Source organism: Dreissena polymorpha, chromosome 6 (genome assembly GCF_020536995.1).
Source record: "Dreissena polymorpha isolate Duluth1 chromosome 6, UMN_Dpol_1.0, whole genome shotgun sequence".
NCBI lineage: Eukaryota > Metazoa > Mollusca > Bivalvia > Myida > Dreissenidae > Dreissena > Dreissena polymorpha.
The window spans coordinates 42247051-42271752 of record NC_068360.1 but is presented as its reverse complement, the minus strand read 5'-3'; the positions used below and the strand labels follow the sequence as shown (position 1 = coordinate 42271752).

Genomic DNA, 24702 nt, shown 5'->3' with positions numbered 1-24702 from the left:
ACCTATGAAGTTTCATGATCCTGGGCCAAAGCGTTCTTGAGTTATCATCCGGAAACCAGTCGGTGGACGGACCGACCGACCGACGGACCGACATGAGCAAAAAAACATACCCCCTCTTCTTCGAAGGGGGGGCATAAAAACTACAAATGGCCATAATTCCAGAAAATATGTTGATTCCTTCACCGATATATTATTATGGTAATGTAGCCTTTTCTTTTTTTTTTAACCCAAATTCTTCCAGCAGTTAAAAATGAGTTGAGTAAACAAGATTTGGGGACTTATTATGATAAAGTGGAAACAGACATGGGGCAATATTTCTGGTAGCAGTTTTAATCCACACATGAAGGTCTAACAGCTGTGATTTTTTAGACCAAAATCCTCCATGCAGCTATAAACAGCAGTTGAGTACACAATCTTTGACATGTACACACAGACAGACGGACTTAGCTTAATGCTCAACCAATTGGTGGAGTCAAAACAATTGTTAAATACTTCTATTAAAATAGAGTACATTGAATGATCCATTAAACATTAATTTTATATTAATGGTTTTCAGTAACAAAATATTAATTTCATTTTTATTATGGCATTTCAAACAAATAATTTATAGGATTTTTCTAACTGGTATTAACATTTCTAGACAATTGAAAGATGATAGCATGATTGTACTTTGAAAAGGAATTATAATTTCAGAAATACGAAATACTTTGACATTGACCATTAAAACACAATGACTTAACTAATTGTTAGTTGTTTCTGTATTTTAGCCGCACTCTGTGAAAAGGGGGTCTAATGCATGTGCAAAATACACAAATGCATTCAAACCCCTTTTCACAGAGCACAGCCCATTTAATTGTTATTATTTGACTAAGTTAATCATATAATTTTATTAATAGACAACTAGACACAAATAACTCGTGTTCGAACTCAGCTGAGCAATCATTTGAACAAAATGTTCTGACCAAGTTTCATAAAGATTGGGCTATAGATGTGACTGCTAGAATGTTAACAAGGTTTTACTAAAGCCATATAAGTAAAATGTTTTCCAACAGACCTGAACAATTTTGAAATTCAGCCCAGGTATCATGAGAACAAATGGTTTGATCAAGTTTCATGAAGATTGGACTAAATATGTGACTTCTAGAGTGTTAACAAGGTTTTACTTTATCCATACAAAGAAAAATGACCCCCTTTCAACAGACTGGAAGCATTTCAAACTCAGCCAAGATATAATTTGCACACGTGTTCTGACAAAATTTCATGAAGCTTGGACAATAAAATTGAATGTGACTTCTAGAGTCTTAGCAAGGTTTTACTATAGCCATAACAGGCAAACTGTCCTGCCCCCTGGCGGCAATGTTTTTCAGCCAACCAGACCATTTTCTAACTCTACCAAGATATGAATGGGACACATGTTCTGACCAAGTTTTATGAAGATCAGACAATAAATGTTGCCTCTGGTGTGTTAACTAGACAAATGTTGACGATGCATGATGGACGACGGACTGTACAAGAGGTGATCACGAAAGCTCACCATGAGCACGTTGGCTTCAGGTGAGTGAAAAAAAACTAAAACACAAAGCTTCATGCAGCCACTTACATCTATACCAGTTGCGTTAGTTAACTGAAGAGCTCCAGGGGCCGCGATAAATACAACAAAGGGAGCAAACTCTGCAGAACGGAGCACTTTCAGGGCCTACAAATGCATCAGACAAACAGACCACGTAATTCATGCTTGTATACATCACAAACAAAAAATTAGAAAATTAAAATATAACAGAACCATAACATTTTAATTGTTGACAATGAGCCTTTAAAAAAATCTGATTTTCCTCTTAATATCTTTGCATATTTTGTTGTTGTTTCATTTTTTACTAAAAGATTTTACATGAATCTTTGCTAAATGGAAATATATTGCTCATTTTCATAATATTGCATAAGTAATTTTGGTTTGAATCAGCAGTTGTAATTATTACAGAAATGTTAAGCAAATAAAGAACTTTTACTCCAAAATGCTGCAAAAAATAAAAAATCTTGCTTAACACATATTTTTCAGAATGATCTATAATTGTATCAGTTGAAATGTAAAGGTTCTAAACATAAACCAAAACAACTTAAATAAAAACAAACAACAACAATGTCTTAAATAATGCTAATGTTGTCATGGTAACTAGTTTCCACAGATCAAGCAGTGAACCTCCCTCTTTGTTCCAGTTGTCTCCTTTTGAGATCTTTAGAAATGAGACGCTCTCTGAGAAGAGCGGGTTTAATGCATGTGCATAAAGTGTTGACCCAGATTAGCCTGTGCAGACTGCGCACTGTAGGGTGTAATCAGGGAAGACTCTCCTGTAGGGTGTAATCAGGGAAGACTCTACTGTAGGGTGTAATCAGGGAAGACTCTACTGTAGGGTGTAATCAGGGAAGACTCAGCCAAAACTAAATTTTAGTCAAGAAGAGTCTTCCTTTGTACAAAAAAATCCTATTAAAGCAGAAAGTTTAGTCCCTGATCAGCCTGTGTGGACTCCAAAGGCTAATCAGGGACAACACTTTAGGCACATGCATTAAATGCTGTTTTCTCGAGTGTGTCTCACATTAATGTTCAATCATTTGATTTTTAGAAATCATTATAGAACATTAAAAAATGACATGTGCAGAGCTTAAGAAATTTCTGATTTGAAAAGAATACTGCATTTATCACTATTAAAACTTACTGTCAACAACCAAAAATTGTAAAGTAAAGCTGATCATGTAAAATATTGACCTGCAGATTCTGCTTGAACCAGTTGACCAAACATGGGTTTACATTTGTAATGCTACACAAATTAAAAGCATATGCAAATATTGATGGATTAAATAAACTCCAAACTTTCAGGTAAACAACCAAAAGATGGAGCGATGTATTTATGTCAACTGGTCAGTTTGAGTAGATAATGCCAGGTTTAAATCAAAATGATGTGACTACAATCCGAGTGTTCTATATCACCCATTAAAAAATGGTTTGTCGTTCTTTTGCTTTATTACTGTGAAACCATTTATTTTCGACAGCACAAAATTTCGTCATTTTTATAAAAATGACGATTTCGTCAGCACTTAAATTCGCCGATTTCTGATTTTGAATTTTAATAATATGCGTCAGTCAATATCCGATTTGTGTTTAATACATATTCGCGATCAATCGCAGTTGCGAAAAATCGTGGTACGAATGCGGGAACACACTTGAGAATCACTGCAGGAGGAGGGGCCTGTTTGTCACATGCCAATTAACTAGTCTTTTGTTATCAAGGGGCAGTAATGGACCCTCACACGTTCATTGTTATGATTAGCGGACAAGTGGCATCGAATAACCGTTAACGAGTGTTTGTAACAACGAAGCCAATATCCAATTAGTCTTATTCTATTATTATAATTGCCATACTGATAACAATTTTATTAAAATGCTGTCAATACCGTTTTAAAACTGTTTGTGTTATACGAAAGAGGTTCCAGATTGTTAAGTGTTTTTTTCAAATAAAATGCTTTTTTATTCTGATATCAACATTAAAATTATAAACTCTATGTGTGTGTTTGTTCTTAAAAAGTAAACTACCGGTATATAAATCAATAATGTCAATAAAAAAAAATTGATACATATAAAATAGTAATAAGTGTGGTTAAACGCAGACAATCAAACAACAAACAGCAATTAAAATAATCTTTATTTATTTGTGATAAATACGCATGGGTAATAAAGTTATAAACAATTAGCGCTAATTCATGACCATTCTACATAAACGAAGTCAACGCATTCGATTCAGCTGTACTGCACACGCGTTTTAAAGAAGTGTAACGTGTCAGTTAAGTACCTTGTGTAATCTACATCCCTTTGTGTCAAAACCGGATTAATCTTGATTACGAAACAGCAGTGAATGTGTGCATGGATTATGTTGGAATTTAATGCCTCATGTCTACGGTAAAGTTTTAAAATATTGTTCAACTTAGTGTTTGTTTGTGTTCAAACATAGAGCATGATTGTTCGTAAGGATCTTAAATTCGCCGATCGGTCGACTGACGAAATTTATGAAAATTAATGCCTGACGATTAATAATGGTTTCACAGTAGTATATAATTATCAAAACTTCAAATATTTTAAGGAGACAATCATAATTCAACATTTTACTTTATTCTTTAAATACTAAACTCAAAACATTTATGTTGTGCTAAATGTTTTTGGTTTGTCACATATTATGAGCAATTTATATGGACAAAGAGGGTTGCCACATTACAATATCAGGTTAGTATATACAATATAATGTTAGTATAGGACAGAACATTGCAGCTTCATAAACATGCCTGAAAACAAAAATAAGTCGGCAATTTTAAACAGAAAAGCACATTTTCAACTTTTGTTCTAATATCTGCAATTTAAAAATATCATAAACATATAAATAACACTAGTTCATCAGCTGCGTTCTGGGAAAACAGGGCTTAATGCATATGGGTAAAATGTTATCCCAGATTAACCTTCTGCTTTTATGTAATGTTTCCTTGTAAGGAAGTCTCTTCTAAACAAAAATCCAGTCTAAGTGCTAAGTGTATTGGACACTTAATCCAGTCTAAGTGCTAAGTGTATTGGACACTTAATCCAGTCTTAGTGCTAAGTGTATTGGACACTTAATCCAGTCTTAGTGCTAAGTGTATTGGACACTTAATCCAGTCTTAGTGCTAAGTGTATTGGACACTTAATCCAGTCTAAGTGCTAAGTGTATTGGACACTTAATCCAGTCTTAGTGCTAAGTGTATTGGACACTTAATCCAGTCTTAGTGCTAAGTGTATTGGACACTTAATCCAGTCTAAGTGCTAAGTGTATTGGACACTTAATCCAGTCTTAGTGCTAAGTGTATTGGACACTTAATCCAGTCTTAGTGCTAAGTGTATTGGACACTTAATCCAGTCTTAGTGCTAAGTGTATTGGACACTTAATCCAGTCTTAGTGCTAAGTGTATTGGACACTTAATCCAGTCTTAGTGCTAAGTGTATTGGACACTTAATCCAGTCTTAGTGCTAAGTGTATTGGACACTTAATCCAGTCTTAGTGCTAAGTGTATTGGACACTTAATCCAGTCTTAGTGCTAAGTGTATTGGACACTTAATCCAGTCTTAGTGCTAAGTGTATTGGACACTTAATCCAGTCTTAGTGCTAAGTGTATTGGACACTTAATCCAGTCTTAGTGCTAAGTGTATTGGACACTTAATCCAGTCTTAGTGCTAAGTGTATTGGACACTTAATCCAGTCTTAGTGCTAAGTGTATTGGACACTTAATCCAGTCTTAGTGCTAAGTGTATTGGACATAAGTGCTAAGTGTATTGGACACTTCAAAGCCCCTTTTTCTCAGATTGCAACTCATATCCTAAAACATGCCACCATGCAACATCATGCACATCCTGCTTAAAGCAAAGAACTGCAACAATAAAAAACATACACATTAATTTAATTCAGGCCCATGTGACATATATCATTAAATCAATCTGATGGACAAACATGTGACAATTCTTGATGTATGTTACCTCCTGGGCAGGTCGTATAGTTGGCGCTGCTATAAAAACTACAAAGGGGCAAAACTCTCGCGTCCGCAAGATTTTTAAAGCCTGAAAAAATTATTTGCTATTAACAGTGACATACAGAAACATGGCTCAAAATCAGAAAGATACAACCTACTAAATTTGTAGCTAATACATGATTAATAATAAATCTGGTCCAAACCAGGTACATGAGCATTCGGTCTTTTCGTAACTAAGAAGTTGTCTCCCATTCGGGTAGGTATCACGAGTATCATGGGTAAAAAGCGATCCGTCTAAAATGCGTATATGACTCATATCCGCGGATATGACCGAAAAGTGCGGATATGGACAAATAGAGGCAATATCGACACTTTATCTGCAATGTTTATTTCAATGTTTAATAAAAAAAATACACAATATGTGTTAAATATGTTAGTATTGTCTCAAAATATAACAATTTAATAGACATTATCATTTTTCCAACTCTAAATTCATATCCGCTAACATGACGAAGTGCCAGAAGATTGTTTTAGGGTTACACACCACAAACAATATAACCACGCCAACACCACATATGTTTTGTTGTATAATTTTACATAATGTTTATATAATATACTAAATGTATTATTATTCTTGATGTCGTCTCAAAACTTTAGTATTTAGATATACAATATGCTTTAGAAAATAGTAAAGTATTTTTGGGCCGCTTATCGCCAGACCACAAGTAATTAATGATGTTACTTTTCCCTGGTTATATTTTTATTTGAATACATATTTTAATTGTTGAATTTATTTTAAATATACTGAATGTTATGAATGCAGTAAATATTGTCTGAAATGTCACTGTTTCAAGTGGCACTTTTCATTTGAAAATAAATGATAAATGCGGGAATATGATAAAATCGACAAATGTGGTTTATCCAATAAAGGATCTATATTTGTAGTGCTATAATAACTTTATGCAAGGTAAAAATATCTTATATTTGATTGTTACTATTTATTTTATGCTTTCAGGTGCTTTATTGAGAAATATCAGTGAATGAAACAGTGAAACATTAACATTGAAAATTATCGATAATTTTCACTTTTTTCTGTGTAATGACGTCATTTTTTGACAAAATGACGTCATTATCCCAGCTTTAGTTAATTTCTTAAACAAGGTGTCCCGATTTTCGTAATTCCGTCTTAACAGAGTTGTCGTTCGTGCGGGTAGGTATACCTACTTCCGGTGTTAAGGAAAACAATTGGGAAATACTACTGTTCCATCGTTAAATGCCATAATTTTAGCGGTATAATCGGTAAATTTTCAAAAAAAGTAACATTACATAAATTGCCTAAAGACTCATGTACAAGAAAAGCTTGGATGATAGCAATTAGCCGGAAAAATTGGTTTCCAACGGCGTATATTCGCGTCTGTTCCGACCACTTTCGAGCTGGAATCTGTCCAAACTCTGTTGACCAAAACAAAATTCCTACGAAAAATTTACTTCAGCGCAAAGTAGTACCAAAACATGAAAGAAAGCAGCAAACATTAAGACAGCTACTTCCAGAAAATATCTCTGTCACCGCTGCCCTACATTTCCATTCGTAAGTATCAGACAGGTATCAAGTTTTGAAGACATAATCCATAACTGTGCACATCATGTTCAAAGGTTTAACAAAAATATACGTTCCCCCTATAGTTTCATCCATTCCTATGAATTCAGCCACCAAATGTAAGACATATTTGGATTAACATGAGGTATTTATCTTATTTTTGTCAGAAAAAGTTTAACAGGATATTAAAAGGGTAAAATAAAACACAATAGATCTAGTCAAATTTTGATAATGTATTTCTTTTATGTAAAATATTGAATATTATATTTATTTTTATAAACAACTGATAGCAAGATGAGTTGCAGATAATTGGTAAGTAACCACATTTTAACTAAATCGTTTGACCTGATAATTCTTTTTAGCTCAATTCAACGGTGAAAAATGCCCATAATATCACTTTAATATGGATAATCCACCGAATCCAGCAAATATCCTATATATATTATAGTTTCTTAGTACGTACAAATATGCATGTCATTTTATTTATTCAAATGAACAAAGGATATCGTAGTGCTACATTTTAATGTTCAAGAATGATTATAACCATTATAATTGCGATGTTATTGAAAAGCAATGCATGTCCCGCTAAAATTTTAGATTTTTCTTTAATATTATGTTATATAAGTGAATGTAACAGCTGTAATATTAATCTTAAACATAAAATTATAGGCTGCTTATTTTTACTTATCGGGATATTGGATATGAACTGTTGAAATATTAACGAAAAATCTAAAATTTTACCGGGACATGCATAGCTTTTCAATAACAGCGCAACTATAATAGTTATAATCATTCTAGAAACATTTAAATGTAGCACTACGATATGCTGTGTTCATTTGAATAAAAAGATAACGTGCATATTTGTACGTACCAATAAACTATAATACATAGTAACAATAAAATATAAGATATTTTTACCTTGCATATTCAATACATATTGTGTATTTTTCATTAAACATTGAAATAAAAATTGCAGAAAAAGTGTCGATATTGCTTATATTCGTCCATATCCGCACTTTTCGGTCATATCTGCGGATATGAGTCATCTACGCATTTTAGACAGACCGCTTTTTACCCGGGATACTCGTGATACCTACCCGAATGGGGGACAACTTCTAAGTTACGAAAATCCCGAATAAAGCATCTTGGATATATTCAATCAATGGTAACCTGTGATTATAAGCTTTAAGAAGATAACAATTTACATAAGAAGCATAAGAAGTCAAAATATATTAATCATGTGTTGAAACATTTGCTTCTAATGAATATTTTTATTTTCTAGTAATATCTTTAGCTGTTTGGTCATGAAATAATCACAAATAATACTGGTATATATTGCTGCTGTTATTTGGCTTTTTAAATTCACTGTTTCCTTTTAATTATTTTGTTCTATAAACAGACTACTTCATAAGCCTCCAGGTAACAAACCCCTAGATTGCCGCAAAAGTGTTTAGGTTATAAATCACTTGATTGCACAAAAAGTGTTCAGGTTATAAATCACTAGATTGCACAAAAAGTCTTAAGATTACACATCACAAGAATTACCTGTGGTTCAACATCCAATATTGCCATGAGGTTTCTCTCATGTATTTGTTTGATTGTTTCTAACTTGGTTCCGTACATTGCATCCTCATGTGTGCCGTATTCAAGGTACTTGTTTGCAGCTATGTCGTTCATCATTTTCTCATGTGTTACAAAGTAATATTTTTTCCCGTCCTCTTCGGCAGGTTTTGGCGGACGGGTTGTATCTGTAAGATATTTTCTTAATGTTATATTTCACTATTAAAAACATTTTTAGTTTTTATACATTAAAAAAGTAGTAAACCAGATAAAAATGATAAAATATTATATCATGATTGGCAATACAAATGAGCCGTGTTCATGGAAAATGGGGCGTAAAGTGTCATCTGAGATAAGTCTGTGCAGACCACATGGGCTAATCAGGGACAAAACTTTTGGCCTAAACTGGATTTTTTGCTTTGTAGAGACTTCCTTTCAACGAAAAATACCATAATCACATAAGGGTCTTTTCTGATTATAATGTGCGGACTGCACAGGTTGATCTAGAATGACACTTTTCACACATTAATTAAACCCTGTATTACCAGAGTGAAGATAACATTTCATAACTGTATGAAATCAAACACTAAGGGTACCTAAACCAAATATTGCTAATGAAGTATAATCATAAGAAATCACAAAACTGATTTTTTGCTTATACAAAACAAAACCAGTTGATCATTTGTCCAAAAATGATAAAAATTTCTCTTTTGCATAGATAAAAACTTTGAATATAATATATACGAGATTACACTGTTACCAGTATGATCATATAATAATCTTTGGAACAAGAGATGAGTTCCTCAGAAACACAATGCCCCCTATTGCGCCGCTTTAAAATTAATTTTTTTTTTTTTTTACCTTAGACCTTGAAGGATGACCTTGAACTTCCACCACTCAAAATGTGCAGCTTCATGATAACGCCGCTTTGATTTGATTTTGATTTTTACCTTTGACCTTGAAGGATGACCTTGACCTTGAAGGATGACCTTGACCTTGAACTTCCACCACTCAAAATGTGCAGCTTCATGAGAACACCGCTTGGATTTTTTTTATATATTTTTGACCTTTGACCTTGAAGGATGACCTTGACCTTAATCTTTCACCCCTCAAAATGTGCAGCTCCGTGAGATGCATATGCATGCCAAATTGCTAGCTTCAATATTGAAAAAGTTATGGCCAATGTTATAGTTTTTGGACCGACAGACGCCATATATTTGACATTTGACCTTAAAGGATGACCTTCACCTTCACCTTTCACCACTCAAAATGTTCAGCTCCATGAGGCACACACGCATGCCAAATAACAAATTTCTATCTTCAATAATGCAAAAGTTATGGCTAACATTAAAGTTTTTTTTTCAGACTGACGAACAGACTGACATACACACATACTGACATTCTGACTGACGGACAGTTCAACTGCTATAATGCCACCCTACCGGAGGCATAAAAAATATATGGACATTCTATCATTTGATTTTCTATTGATGAAAGAAATAGTTTGGTTAAAAAGCTTAGATTAAGATGCAGGTTCAACACTTATTTCAAGCTTGATATCTGTTAGCCTGAATCATGAACAATTGACAAAATATCTCACAAGGGGTGGGGTAGGCATATCTCTCCGGATGGGTGGTGATAAGTGTGTTCTTGATGTGTCGCCTTCCAACACCGTGGGCACCTGCAACACGTACAGCATAAAACTACCAAAAAGAAAGAACCAATACCCCCCCCCCCCCCCCCCGAAAACTTTTTTTTACGTTTAACACAAACTTAAGCAACTGCTAATGCTTGCTGATTGTTAGTTGTTGACTGACTGAAAGGATTTCACAGTAAACTGCACAGTTAAATTATAATGTTTTTCTTACAGAATGACTTATCATGATTATCTTAAACAGGATTGTTCATTCACATGTAGACACTGCACACTGTTTTTCTGTAGTATGACAATTCTAAACCAAATATCTAAAAGTAACCATTTGCCCACCTTTATTCAAGTCTTTTTCAATGTGTTATAAAACAACTAACGTAAGCCATAATTTTTTAATAACTGTAGACTGCATAAAACTAACAATGCAAAGACGTATTACTTCCCTACTCGAAAAACAGTGTATTTAATGCACGTTTAAAGCAGAGTTATTGCAACTATATTTAATGCACATTTAATACATCTTTAATACACTTCTATACTTTTTTCTCAACATTTTAAATGCACTTATAAATATAATTTAAACAGACTTAAAATGCCTTTAGCATACTTATTTTATGGTAAAGTGTTTCTTTCAAAAGCAGAAATACACATTTTATGAACTTTTTATGAAGAGACACCTTTTATTTACTGACCTTTAAAGACCAATGTTTTCCAAACAAAGGCCATTATTTATTTGGTCTTGAACAACCAATTATTTGGTAATAAAAGGCTTGTAAATATCTTACCTAGAAGGACTAATGTTCGACGAACAAACGCTGGCAATCGTACAACCTCCTCATACGTGTTCACCTCTAATTGGTCGTACACAGCGTTGTGTTTGGCAAGGTACTTGTCTTTCTTCTTTTTTCCAAACCATGAACAATGCACTGCAATAAATAGTTAAAACAAATGTTAACGTGCATTATTATTGCATGAAATTTTTCAAATATTTTCTATTTATTTTACTTTTTACATTCTATGTTTCTCTGTCGTCAGGGGTTCCACACTATCGAATGAGGGATAATTTGCATCATTTTCTATTTGAAACATAATTTCTAAATAATATCATAATAGTTTTCTTGTAATAAACTATGCCAATTGTATTGGTTGCTTTGGCTTTACGTTCCTCTTACAATAATCCTACTATACAACATCAAGATTGATTGTTAGCTGTGTTTTTTATGTTAACATCAGGGAGAATTTCTTACGGTTATCAAAAAGGTTAAAAAAAGAGGCCTTTTTTCTATTTTTCTTTATCTTTTATTTATTCTGTTTTCAACAATTTTTCAACAATATTTTTCAGACCAATCTTCTCCCACTTTTCCTTGGTACAAGTTTGATATACCAGTTACTGACAAGTGCCCTATTTGAATCAGGAGTCATGGGAGTATGAGAAGAATTACCATAGATATAATTTCATGACAAATCCCTAAACATCCCCGAACAGTGATCCTTGAATCCATGAATTTGTAGTCCGACACTCTTATCAACTGATCCTGCTGGCCCAGTTCCGCCATAAAAATAACAGATTTTGGGCCCTGAGAGCCCCTACCTGTATGTTCCTGGCGGGCCCTCTCCTTGGCCAAGGTCATGGCCCTGCACTCCTGCAGCTCAGGCGAGGGGATGAGGCCCGCAGGCTCGATGGTCGGGACGTCAATACGGCGTGCCTGCCACCAGTTGTTGTCCTCCTTGCTGATCACCTGTAAGGGGGAGCAACTTGTAATTGCTTATAGAAACATATGTCAAGGGAAAAAACTCTTGGAAAAGTTGCTTATAGACACATACGTCAGGGGAAATAACTCTTTTATCAGGGGAAGTAAGTCTTGGAAGTATAGATTATAGACACAATTGTTAGGGAAAACAACCCTTAGAAGAATGGCTTATAACAACACATGTCAAGGGAAAATAACTCTTGCAAGAATTGCTTGTAGACACAAATGTCAGGGGAAAAAACTCTTGTTAGAATTCGTTATAGACACACATTTCAGAGGAAATAACTCTTGAAAGAATTGCTAATAGAAACACATGTCTGGGGAAATAACTATGGGTAAAATTGTATACATTTATAAGTTTTGGGGAGGGAGTAACTCTCAATAGTATGTAAATGAGAAAAAAATGCCAAGAGAAGTTACTCTCAGTTGAATAGCTTACAGACATACATGTCAAGGGACTTAACTCTCCATAGAATTGCCTACAGCTCATTTATACTTGATTAAGTCAGTTTTCTTACTGTGAACAAACTTATTTTTTAAGCAATGTATAATCGATTGGGTAAATTGTGTGACTGTTCACAAATGTGGCATATTTTAGTCTGACATGTAACTTTGAGACAAAAAGCATAGAATCATGCAAAGTAACTCATCAGATAAAAGGTGCCCTACCCTGAGGATGTCTCCAACTGCAAATGGAACACCAGCCTGCGAGCATGGAATGAGATCATCATCGGATGGAACGTAGTCAAACAGGGCTCGAACAAATATCTGAAAAAAAGCAGTAAAATTTAGCTTAAATGGGATACAACTTTAAATGTGACACTTTCTTGATATGTACATGTGAAAACTGGCAAAAATAGAAGATGTTACAGTGTGTTTTGCTTTGTGCATTTCTTTTACAATTAAGAACAATAGTCAGATCAAGAAAGAGGATTTACAAGAGTGGAAAGCCCAGAAGAAATAACAAAACTGATAATATCTTATGTATTCTGAACCATTCCTCATAGAAAAATCAATGTGACTCTGAAAGTAGGAAGCACCTTTTAATCCACATAAACATCAAATGTTGTACAACTTAAGAAACTAGAGCTTTGTCACAGACGTGACGAATACCCCCACATGCCGCATTGACACAGAATATTTTGCATGTTATCTTCACAAAAAACAGCCGACATCATGCTCAATGCTTAAAACGCACTAAGCGTGACCCGTGACCTATTTTTTTTTTACCTGCCATGACCCATGTTCGAACATGACCTAGACATCATCTAGATACAACTTCTGACCAAATGAAAACTACTTGAATTAGAGAGCGGACAACATGCTCAATGTTTAAGACGCACTAAGTGACCCTGTGACCTAGTTTTTGACCCGGCATGACCCATATTTGAACTTGACCTAGACATCATCTAGATACAACATCTGACCAAGTTTGGTGAAGATCCGATGAAAGCAACTTGAATTAGAGAGCAGACACTTAATACGGACCGACTGACAGACAAGTTCACTCCTATATACCCCCCTAAACTTCTTTTGTGGGGGCATAATGACATTATAGGCACTCTAAATCTAGTCATGGGGCTAAAGTTGTCAAATAAGTGATTTGCTAATATAATTATGAATGACATATGCAACTCTCAGTAAAAATGAAATTACTCTCTAGAATAAGTAATAAAAGAAGAATCCTTGTTTGACTAACACATATGCCCGATGGTGATGCTTAATGACCCATTTCTTAGGCAAGGTCAAGGTCAGAGAGGGGCTGGGCGATATATGTCTATTAGGAATGGTAATAAGTAACAACAATTGAAGTATGGCAAGTGTTGTGTGAAACAGTGTTCTTTATAGACCAAGCAGTAAGATCTACTAAATAGCCCATTTGAATATTCTAAGTCCTATTAACCCTTTGCATGCTGGGAAATTTGTCGTCTGCTAAAATGTCGTCTGTTGAATTTCTAAAATTAGCATTTTCTTCGATTTTTTTTTAAAGAATACTATCAGAATAGCAAACAGTTTGGATCCAGATGAGACGCCATGTTCTGTGGCGTCTCATCTGGATCCAAACTGTTTGCAAAGGCCTTTAAAATTCAGCTCCAGCGCTTTAAGGGTTAATAAAGATCAAAGTGCAGCTGAGTGATAATATGGATAGAAAAATAATCATCAGGATCAACTGTGCAATTACCCTAGTGTATGCTGTTTGAAAAAGCATTAAAACAATCTTAAGCAATCATAAACAATCATATAAACAATCATCGGCAACATCTGTGTCAGTACCCAAGTGTTGTGTCAAATAGTTTTGCTGCCAGATAAAAAATATAACAAATCATAAGCAATCTTTGAAACAAAACAATCATTGAATCAATCACAAGCAATAACTGTGCAGGTACCTAAGTGCTGTGTCTAAAAGTATTGCAGCTGGATGAAATATTGACATCCAGTTAAGAAATTAGTCAAAATTAGAAATAATAAGCATGAAATTAGAAAGTCATGGGTTAATAGTTTACCATCATTAAGCAACAAATATTCAATTATCTAAGATTTTCAGCAAGTGGTGTTGATGCTTGAAGAACACTTAAAACAATTATACCTCAATGTAACAACAGACAGACACTGCCTAGTCTATCTCTTTTGCATTAAGATGCCAGGGCATAAAAGCAAAACATAGATGACTCTTTGAGGAGAAAGATTAATCTGTATAGACGTTTCCAAACAACATATAAGGCCTTTTTTTGCTATTTTGCAGTGCTTTTATATCATACAATCATATAGCATATTGTAGATGATAATATCGCTGACTATTTTGCGAAGCAACATTTATATAGATTCAAGCCACTGTATGTAATGTGTTGTTTTTTTTCGTTTTTCAGTGCTATTTAACATATGATTTATAATATGTATACATAAGTGAATGTGAGTGGATTAATACCATACAATATATGATTGGTAATAACATTAATATTTCATGACTACATATTTAAAACATTATGTAAGAAATGATTTATAAAATGTATAAAAAATCTCCAAACAAAACAACTATAACAAAATGAAAACTGCCTTCATGCTTAAAACATGCAGCAACTGTTGAAAACTAAAAATTATCTAAATAGCAATAAGTTCAGGCAAACATAATAGCTCAAGGGGCAGACAATTCACCAAATATAACTAATTTTGTCAGCAAACTGAATACATGTTTATGCATACTATACAGTACAGCCAAAGCGGCACAAACATAATCCGCGGCTACGCCACGGCCAGATTATTAGTCCGCGGCGTCCGAATCGTGTGTTCACGCGGCGTATCGCCGTGGCACTCGGCATCGATCCGCGCAACGACGCCGAGTCTGTATTAACCTCGCGTACTTTCGCGGAGTAAATCCGCCGCATACGTACGCGGCGGATCGAGTGAAAAGATATCCACCTACATGTACATACATGTATGTGTAGAGTAGAATTAATTACGCGCAGCTGTTTATATTTCGTTCGATTATCATTATTAAATTTGTAATCCGAAACACACTTCCAAATTTTAATGCTAACGCGTCCTTTGGCAAATTCAAGCGTCAAATAAACTGTGCTAAAATATCCTTTGTTTCATAAAATGCGCGCGAAAATTTGGGTGTATTTTGTGTTGTATAAATACATGAACATCACGTCAGGCGTAAATCGCGTGTTCAGTGGAAAAAAACCGCCCCGATTAGACATTATTTCATCATCTCTATTAATGGTAACAAATGCCAAAATGTATTTGATACTTAAGGAAATATCGAGAATGTTTGTGTATCGTAAATATTTACTAGCATTTGCTTGAAAACTGGAATATACGGGATTATCGGGTAATTAGTAGCGATATTAACTGTATAATATGAACAAAATAAAACGTATTTATATACGCATATTCAAACAATAGTTATAATAAGCTGATAATTAACAAAACAACAAATACGTCGTCACCGTCTTGATTATTGATGTGGCTTCAAACTGCTAATTTTCTCAGCTAAAATATAATAGCAGAATCAACATGCAATTAATTTATAAATCCAGCATATGCTGGAGCTTTGACCACTTGTATGTGCGAAAACATAATTACGTGACCTTGTTTATGTGTGAAATACATACACTACGGGCGGGAAACAAACTTAATTGGCCAGACACATTAACTATGCTTACATGTATATGCTAATACAATCCGCGCACAATAAATATATTATGATTTTAATTATTATTATAATTGTTCTTTAAAAATTTGTTAACTACATGTAACTTATTTTGAAACAGATTTTTTATTTCATGATGCGCATCGACTCGGCATCATGTCGCGAATCGCGGAATGCCTCGGCGGACAGATGCGAAGTTTCGCGGCGAAATGCGACTTGCCGCCGCATACTGACGCGGCTTCAACGACTGACGCGGCATCGACTCGTTTCGCCTTGCCGCCGCGGATCGCGAAATACGTTTGTTCCGCTTTGGCTGTACTGTATTACCAACTCTGAAAAAAATGTAAAATGGAAGGTATAACCCAATATCTGCCAAAACTTACAATATATTTAACAAGTTTAAAATATAACAGTTTTAAGGCCAAAAACATGTAGGTAGATGTACTTGTAAACCATTTACAGAACATATAATTAAGTGTCAAATAAACATAATTTCTGAAAATATATGGTAAAAGTTGATGTAGCATATCCAACCAACCAAAAATAAAACAGTGTTGTCCAAGGTTGAACAGATCGAAAATCAATAAAATGCAGATCCAAACTCAACTATCATTCTGGGCGGATAACAAAATGAATAAGTAAATAACAGAAGTTTTTTGGAATGCAATGGTTAGTTCTGAAGGGTGAATGTATTTACCAATACCTCAATGTGCGGGCGAAAACCCAGTGAGCTTTGGCCTTCCACATTGGCCCCAGCCCCTAGGGAAGTCTGTTGCAAAGAGTCATACATAATAATAATAATGCATGTGTGTAAAGTGTCGTTCTAGATTTGCCTGTGCAGTGAAGAAGAGACTATCTTTAGACAAAAGTAAAATACCAAAAAAGTGGAAAGTGTCTTTCCTGATTAGCCTGTGCTGACTTCACAGGCTAATCTGGGACGACACTTTATGCACATGCATTAAACCCCCTTTTCACAGAGCACGGCCCATTGATGTGATTCAGGCTAGATATAAAACCAATTTTCATTGACAAGAGGATGTATAACAATCTGAAAAAAAATCTGTAAGAACAGAGATGTGTTTGTCAGAAAGACAATGCCCCCTATTACGCCGCTTTGAAGCCATATATTTTACCTTTGACCTTGAAGGATGACCTTGACCTTTCACCACTCAAAATGTGCAGCTCCATAAGATACACATGCATGCCAAGTATCAAGTTGCTATCTTCAATAATGCAAAAGTTATCGCAAAACTTTAACCAAGGTTAAAGTTTTAGGTTAAAGTTTTGGGACAGAATGAAAAACAGAAGGACAGACAGACAGGCCAAGAAAATATACCCCAATCATTTGATCCAAGGGCATAACAAAAAAGCTGGATATTGCAGCTATAATTCAAAATCGGTCCCAACATTCGTGAGTCTTGTAAGTTAATTAGGTAGGGGTGCTGGGGCACACTTTGGGTCCACAAATAATGTAGCCTATGGCTTGGAAAGGACCTCATAAACTTCGAAATACACACACATGTATAACAATCAAAACTTTACTGCAAGGTGAAACCACCGTAATCTAGAAATACTGAATGAAAAACTCTGATCAAAATGTTAGTTTACATCCCTGATAAATATTTCAACGGTAAATTACGCTTGCACTGACCTCCTTGTGGTTGTTGTTTTCGTATCGTTCTCGGAAGATCAGCCCTCTCTGACTGGGTATCACCTTGAAGCTTACTGTGCCCTGCACTTTCTGCAATGGAGAATGATTGTCACTAGCTTGAACCAACAAAAACTCAACTGATAAATGAAGTTTCAGTACATGCGATAACATGTATGTCCCTTAATTAAATCATAAAGAAATGTGCAGTTCCATGAGATACACATGCATGCCAAATATATAAAGTGGCTATGTTCAATATTGAATAATTATCTCCCTTTTAAAAGCTTATTACTTCCCTTAAATTTGTATTTTTTACCGTAGACCGTAAAGGATGACCTTTACCTTTTACCACAATGTGTTTGTCAGAAACACAATGCCGCCTTCTGCGCTGCTTTGATTTATTAAAAAAAAAATATATGTGGGCAGGTCAGATAACTATGTCCATTTAAAGCTTATTACTTCCCTTAACTTTGATTTTTCGACCCTAGACCTTGAAGGATGATGTTCACATTGAAATTTTACCACTCAAAATGTGCAGCTTCATGAGATACACATGCATGCCAAATATCAAGGTGCTATCTTCAATTTTTAAAAGTTATGGCCAATGTTAAGGTTTTAGCACGACGCGGACGGCAGACGTTGGACGACGCTCGCTAAAAATCAGCCATGCTTTGGGGATACAGGGCTTAATGCATGTGCGTAATGCTTTTTTCCAGTCTAAGGGGAAAGAGTCGCCCCTGATTAGCCATTGCAGATTGCACAGGCTAATCTGGGACAACACTTAAAGCACATGCATTAAGCCCCATATTCCCAGAGCTTGGCTCAAATCTATTTTCCAACCAAAGAAGGAGACAATAATCAATTAGTGATATTAATATATTGCAACTTGTTAAATGGCTGAAGAAATTCTGAGTTGTCTCCAATGCTGCCATAAACATCATAAGGCTACTTTTGATGCCTATAATCACTCAGAGAATTCATATAAGTACAATACCAGCATTTTCTGGAGGTTGTCCACGGTCTGGTCGATGACGCTGACCCCGTTGATCTCCCTTATCTCATCTCCCACGTGCAGCGTGCCCTGTCGGTGGATCATCCCTCCATGCATGATCCGCGCAACCAGGCACCGACCATCGTCATTCAGCTTCAGAGTGATGCCCTGTGAAAGTAGATGAAACCGATACTGCACTATCTTTGAAATTCTTTCATATATTATATGAAACTCCCCCATAAAACCCAACAGGTAGCTGCTTTTTATCAACCAATCACAGTGTACATTACATTCTAAGTACATTAGAACATATGAAGTCAATAATCATGGCTAATAAGGGGCTCGGTGCATTCTCCACCCCTTCTTAAGATTTTACTTAATTTGTTCTAAGTTATAAAGATACCATTGGCTCATCTGTTGTTTTCTGGAACTGCACAAGCCGCACACGTGTCACAGTTGTGTCCGTGTCTGACATGTCAGGTGACTCAGGGTCGGCAGTGCCGTTGAGGAAGGGCTGTGTCGTCGTAGGTGTCACTCTCACAGCTTCCTCTCCGTACACCTCGTGGGCCACGACATCGTGGGCTTGCAGCAAGGCCTGTCGGGAGAGAGGTAGTGTGGAATGAAGCTTAGGTATTTTTGGATTGTAACCTTCATATAGTAGAATGTAGCCCAGGTATGGAGGAGTTGCATTTTACAGAAGAGAGATGTAGTGGAATTAAGCCTAGGCATTGTTGATTGAACCTAGATATTGTGGAATGTAGCCTAGATATAGTGTAATGTAGTCTAGGTCTGGAGGAAGAGTTCCATTGAGCATGATTACCAGTGTAAAATCTACAGTATATCTTATGATATGCAACAGAATGAGGGAGAAATGGTATCAGTAGGGGTGGTATGAGGTGAAGTGGTATAAGTTAAAGAGGTATTAGTTGAAGAGGTATTAATTAGTTAAAGACGTATTAGTTGAAGAGGTATTTGTTGAAGAGTTATTAATTGAAGAGGTATTAATTGAAGAGTTATTAGTTGAAGAGGTATTAGTTGAAGAGTTATTAGTTGAAGAGTTATTAGTTGAAGAGGTATAAGTTTAAGTGGTATTAGTTGAAGTGATTGTAGTTGAGCTAGACATTCAGAGTTCATCATGGAATAAAGCCAAGAGATATAATTATAGTTCAATTAAAATGTTTGAATTATTACAGTGTATCAAGACTTCAAAACGATTTGGAGTCCTGATATGTAGGAATGAAACCACAGCTTATAATAATACCAAATATGATGTGAGCACAATTCTTTCAATATCAATATGTGAAATTTTATTGTTATTATAATGAACTATGCATTCATTTTCCAAAATTAAATCAATATCAACTGATGGGAGATGTATTTATGATAGAAACAAGTAACACTATTTCTACTTGGTCTAAATGACTAAGAGATTTTCACAAGAGATTTGCATCAATTAAATTTCTAACTGTTTAATGCACAAAATCACAATGGATTGAGATATTGGAAGTGCCTCATGTATCTGTAAGAGGAAATAACTTCAGAGACCTGAAGGAGCCAGAAATTATACAGCCATTAATCTACCACTGAACTGTCCAAACTGAATAATAAATTGCACAATCAAATACTGAATACTGAATAAACTAGATAGATAAATTAGAAAGTGTGACTTTCATTGAGATATTGGAAGTGCCTCATGTATCTGTAAGAGGAAATAACTTCAGAGAGCCGAAGGAGTCAGAAATTATACAGCCATTAATCTACCACTGAACTGTCCAAACTGAATAATAAATTGCACAATCAAATACTGAATACTGAATAAACTAGATAGATAAATTAGAAAGTGTGACTTTCATTGAGATATTGGAAGTGCCTCATGTATCTGTAAGAGGAAATAACTTCAGAGAGCCGAAGGAGTCAGAAATTATACAGCCATTAATCTACCACTGAACTGTCCAAACTGAATAATAAATTGCACAATCAAATACGGAATACTGAATAAACTAGATAGATAAATTAGAAAGTGTGACTTTCATTGAGATATTGGAAGTGCCTCATGTATCTGTAAGAGGAAATAACTTCAGAGAGCCGAAGGAGTCAGAAATTATACAGCCATTAATCTACCACTGAACTGTCCAAACTGAATAATAAATTGCACAATCAAATACTGAATACTGAATAAACTAGATAGATAAATTAGAAAGTGTGACTTTCGATGGCCTCTGATTAAACCCTCAAGTGTCAATATTACTGAGCGTTCTGTAGGGCACTGTCTGCAACCATTGGCATGGATGTCTGGTAATATATGGACATTTGGCTATTTCATGGGAAAAGACCGTAAAGTAAATTTGTTATACAAATATGACCAAATACGTAAAAATATGCCTGTCAGTTACATAAATTAAAACAATTTAAATCTGCTTATGTTGAAATAAGGCTAAATATCTTAAAATCTAAATTAGTTCAAAAGACACTTCTTTATTGTTTGGAAACTTTTTGTAATTTTCTAGATAAAAGAGAAAAGCATAAACATGTATTGTAATGTATGATTAGTTTCTTTAAAAAGATTAAATTTGGGCATTCACTTTTGGCATAAAATAATTAATCGACCTCAGAAATATTAACACAAGACATAAACTTGACACTAATGGCCAGGTCTGGAAATATTCCATTTAAAAGGTCTTTTCAATGATCTCCTATTATTATCGAGGAAACAAGCATGTCCCTTGTCACATGGAACCTATAAGCCACGTATTCTATAGTTGTCATTATAGTAATGGTCTTCCATTCAATAACATGACAGCTACACAAATTAATCACATTGTTTTACTCATAGATAGGAGAAGGTGCCTAGAAATTGGAAGAAATCAATTGACCTCACTCGGTTAGTTTGCTGCATGATATGACTATATATGGCAACCTTTTATATTTGAAACATTACCCATTTTCTTTTTTTCTCATAAAGCAATTTTTTTACTATGGTTTTTATTGGGTAATGGCTCTCTTTAAATTCCACTATACCTGCATTTTTCCCAACCAATTTTCTATTGTTCACATTGGATGAAATAATTTCCAGTTATGTCTCTGTTTATAGTTGTGTTGTTACTCAACATTTTTGAAGTGAGTGAAACCTAGCAGATACTACTTCTTAGAGACCTCCAGGACCTCCTCAGAACAACAACTTTAGACCTGATATGACCCCACAAAATACAACAAGAGGGCCATGATGGCCCTGTATCGCTCCACTGCTGAAAAAAGGCTGAAACAAATATTCTCTGCATGCGCAAATACTTAAATATAGGCCCTACTTAAGCACATGTACACTTTTGTGCCCCCCTGGGCTTGGTCAAATTTAACCCCAGGGGCATAATTTGAGCAAACTTTGTAGAGGACTACTATATCTCACTACATGTACATACAAAATATGGTAGCCCTAGGTCCTAGAATTAAGGACAAGAATATTTTAAAAGTTTTCACAAAATAAGCAAGATATAAGCGCATATAATGTTCAATTTTGTGACTTGCGGGTCAGGGTCAAAATGGACCCAAAGGGCATAATTTGAACAAACTTGGTAGAGGACTATAAGATGTTAATGCATACCAAATTTGGTAGCCATAGTCTAAATGGTGTTCGACAAGAAGTTGTTTTTTTTAAGATTTCACAAAAAAGACGCTTTATAAGCGTTTATTCAATTTTGTGACCCCCCAGGGCAGGGTCAAAATTTACCCAAGGGGCATAATTTGAACAAACTTGGTAGAGAACTATTAGAATTGTCACTACATACCAAATTTGGTAGCCCTATGCCTTATGGTTAAGGACAAGAGAATTTTTTAAGTTTTTACAAATATGGCACTATATAAGCATATAATTGATTTTGTGGCCCCCAGGGCAGGGTCAAATTTGACTCCTGGGGCATAATTTGAACAAACTAAGTGGAGGACTATACAATGTCACTACATACCAAATAGTGTAGCCATAGGCCGAATGGTTATGGACAAGATTTTTTTTTTAAGTTTTCACAAAATAGGCATTATATAAGCATATGTTCAATTTTTTGACCCCCGGGGCAGGTTCAAATTTGACCCCAGGTATAAAATTTGAACAAATTTGGAAGAGGACTATAATATGTGACTACATACCAAATTTGATAGCCCTAGGCTGGATGGTTATGGACAACAGGCATTGAAGAATCCACTCGACCGCTCGCATATGCGAGTGCAGTTGACGGTCGGGCGAGTAAAGTTTGTTAAATACTCGACCGACCGGGCGAGTGCTGTTATTCAAGTTGAGAAATATAAATTCAGTTCCAGAACTCCTGCCACATCGATACAAATTGCGAACAATTTTTCGAACAAAAAAAAAAAGGTTTAGTACACAAAGAAACTGCACTTTCGTTTTGACAATGAAAACATGACGTCATGGGCACAGTAAAAATAATTTTTGAAATCGGCTGCGCTCTTTTCGTATCTGTCAGTGCTCTTAGCTTATTGATTAAAAGTGAAAAAAAAACAGTTAAATATATTTGTAATTCCGTGAAGGATAAAATTTCATTTTAATGTAAATATCAATAAAAAATTATTACATATCTGGTTAATTAATTATAAATAAACAGAAACAATAATTATTAATAAACATAATAATTCATGATCAGAAGCCTTATCAAAAAATTACAATATTGTAACCATTTGTCAATCAAGCGTGTCTTTCAGTAAAAGTTCGTCTGAAATATTAAAGGGACTGTCAACCACGAATGACGAAAAAAGAAAAGTTCATCGCGAAAATAGGTGACATAACGATACACACACTATACATAACGCATGTAGATTGATAATTTTACATGTATAAATTTATAAGATATATACAATTCACTACGCATGCACAATTTGCATTCCTGAGATGACCACGTGATGATGATGATCAATCTACTGGTGTTATTTAACTGGTAGTTACCTGGTAGACATACTCAGTAAAATTTATTACCAAATATACTAAAAATATGAAAACTTAACAACTTTTTTCAAGTAATGTAATATACCAGTCGTGATATTTTAATTAATATAAACTAATAATTGTAAAAAAATACGGTATTTTACAAATTTTCTTTTCTTTGTCGCCGTGGTTGACAGTCCCTTTAATTAAAACTCAGCATCAAAAAAGGTTCTATTTTAAAATGTCTGCAAGGTGGTGGAGACAGGGAACAGAAAGAAAGGTCATCAAAACGAGAAGCAGAAGTGTTTAGAAAAGGAAACAGGTGCAAGAAACGTAAGGAAAGCTAATAAAATCCATCAGATAATGTAGTTAATTTGTTTGCAGTTTAGTGTCACTATGTTACATAGGTTAAAAAGGTTCTGGTTGATCATAACTATAAATATAGATATATTTATTTTTTAATGCAGGGCGAGTAGATTAAAGTGAAGGGCGAGTGGATTGTCAGGCCTACTCGCCCTGCAGGGCGAGTGGCTCTGGAAAAATTCTTCAATGCATGGACAATAAGATTTTTGAAGTTTTCACAAAATATGCCTTATATAAGCATATGTTCAATTTTGTGATACCCGGGGCAAGGTCAAATTTGACCCCAGGGGCATTATTTGAACAAACTTGGTAGAGAACTATAAGATTTCACTACATACCATATTTGGTAGCCCTAGGCCCAATGTTTATGGACAAGAAGATTTTTAAAGTTTTCACAAAATAGGCCTTATATAAGCGTACGTTCAATTTTGTGACCCCCAGTGCATAGTCAAATTTGACCCCAGGGCATAATTTGAACAAACTTAGTAAAGGACTATAAGATGTCACTACATACCAATGT

General features: G+C 34.9%; 1 protein-coding gene across 8 annotated transcripts in view; it reads right to left on the bottom strand.

Moving 5' to 3' along the window:
• LOC127833572 (peripheral plasma membrane protein CASK-like) overlaps positions 1-24702 on the bottom strand; it is a 184186-nt gene that overhangs the window by 4497 nt on the left and 154987 nt on the right. For 5 of the 8 annotated variants that reach the window (XM_052358900.1, XM_052358899.1, XM_052358901.1 and 2 more), the window contains 10 exons: positions 19296-19487; positions 18896-19060; positions 17902-17991; positions 16954-17019; positions 12767-12865; positions 11938-12085; positions 11132-11272; positions 10296-10376; positions 8681-8883; positions 1601-1696 (listed from right to left, as the gene is read on the bottom strand). In XM_052358900.1, the coding sequence (XP_052214860.1) occupies positions 1601-1696; positions 8681-8883; positions 10296-10376; positions 11132-11272; positions 11938-12085; positions 12767-12865; positions 16954-17019; positions 17902-17991; positions 18896-19060; positions 19296-19487 (1281 nt within the window). Of the gene's footprint in view, positions 1-1600; positions 1697-5382; positions 5627-8680; positions 8884-10295; positions 10377-11131; positions 11273-11937; positions 12086-12766; positions 12866-16953; positions 17020-17901; positions 17992-18895; positions 19061-19295; positions 19488-24702 lie in introns of those variants that run through there. The other 3 variants (XM_052358906.1, XM_052358905.1, XM_052358907.1) reach the window with 3 other exon arrangements.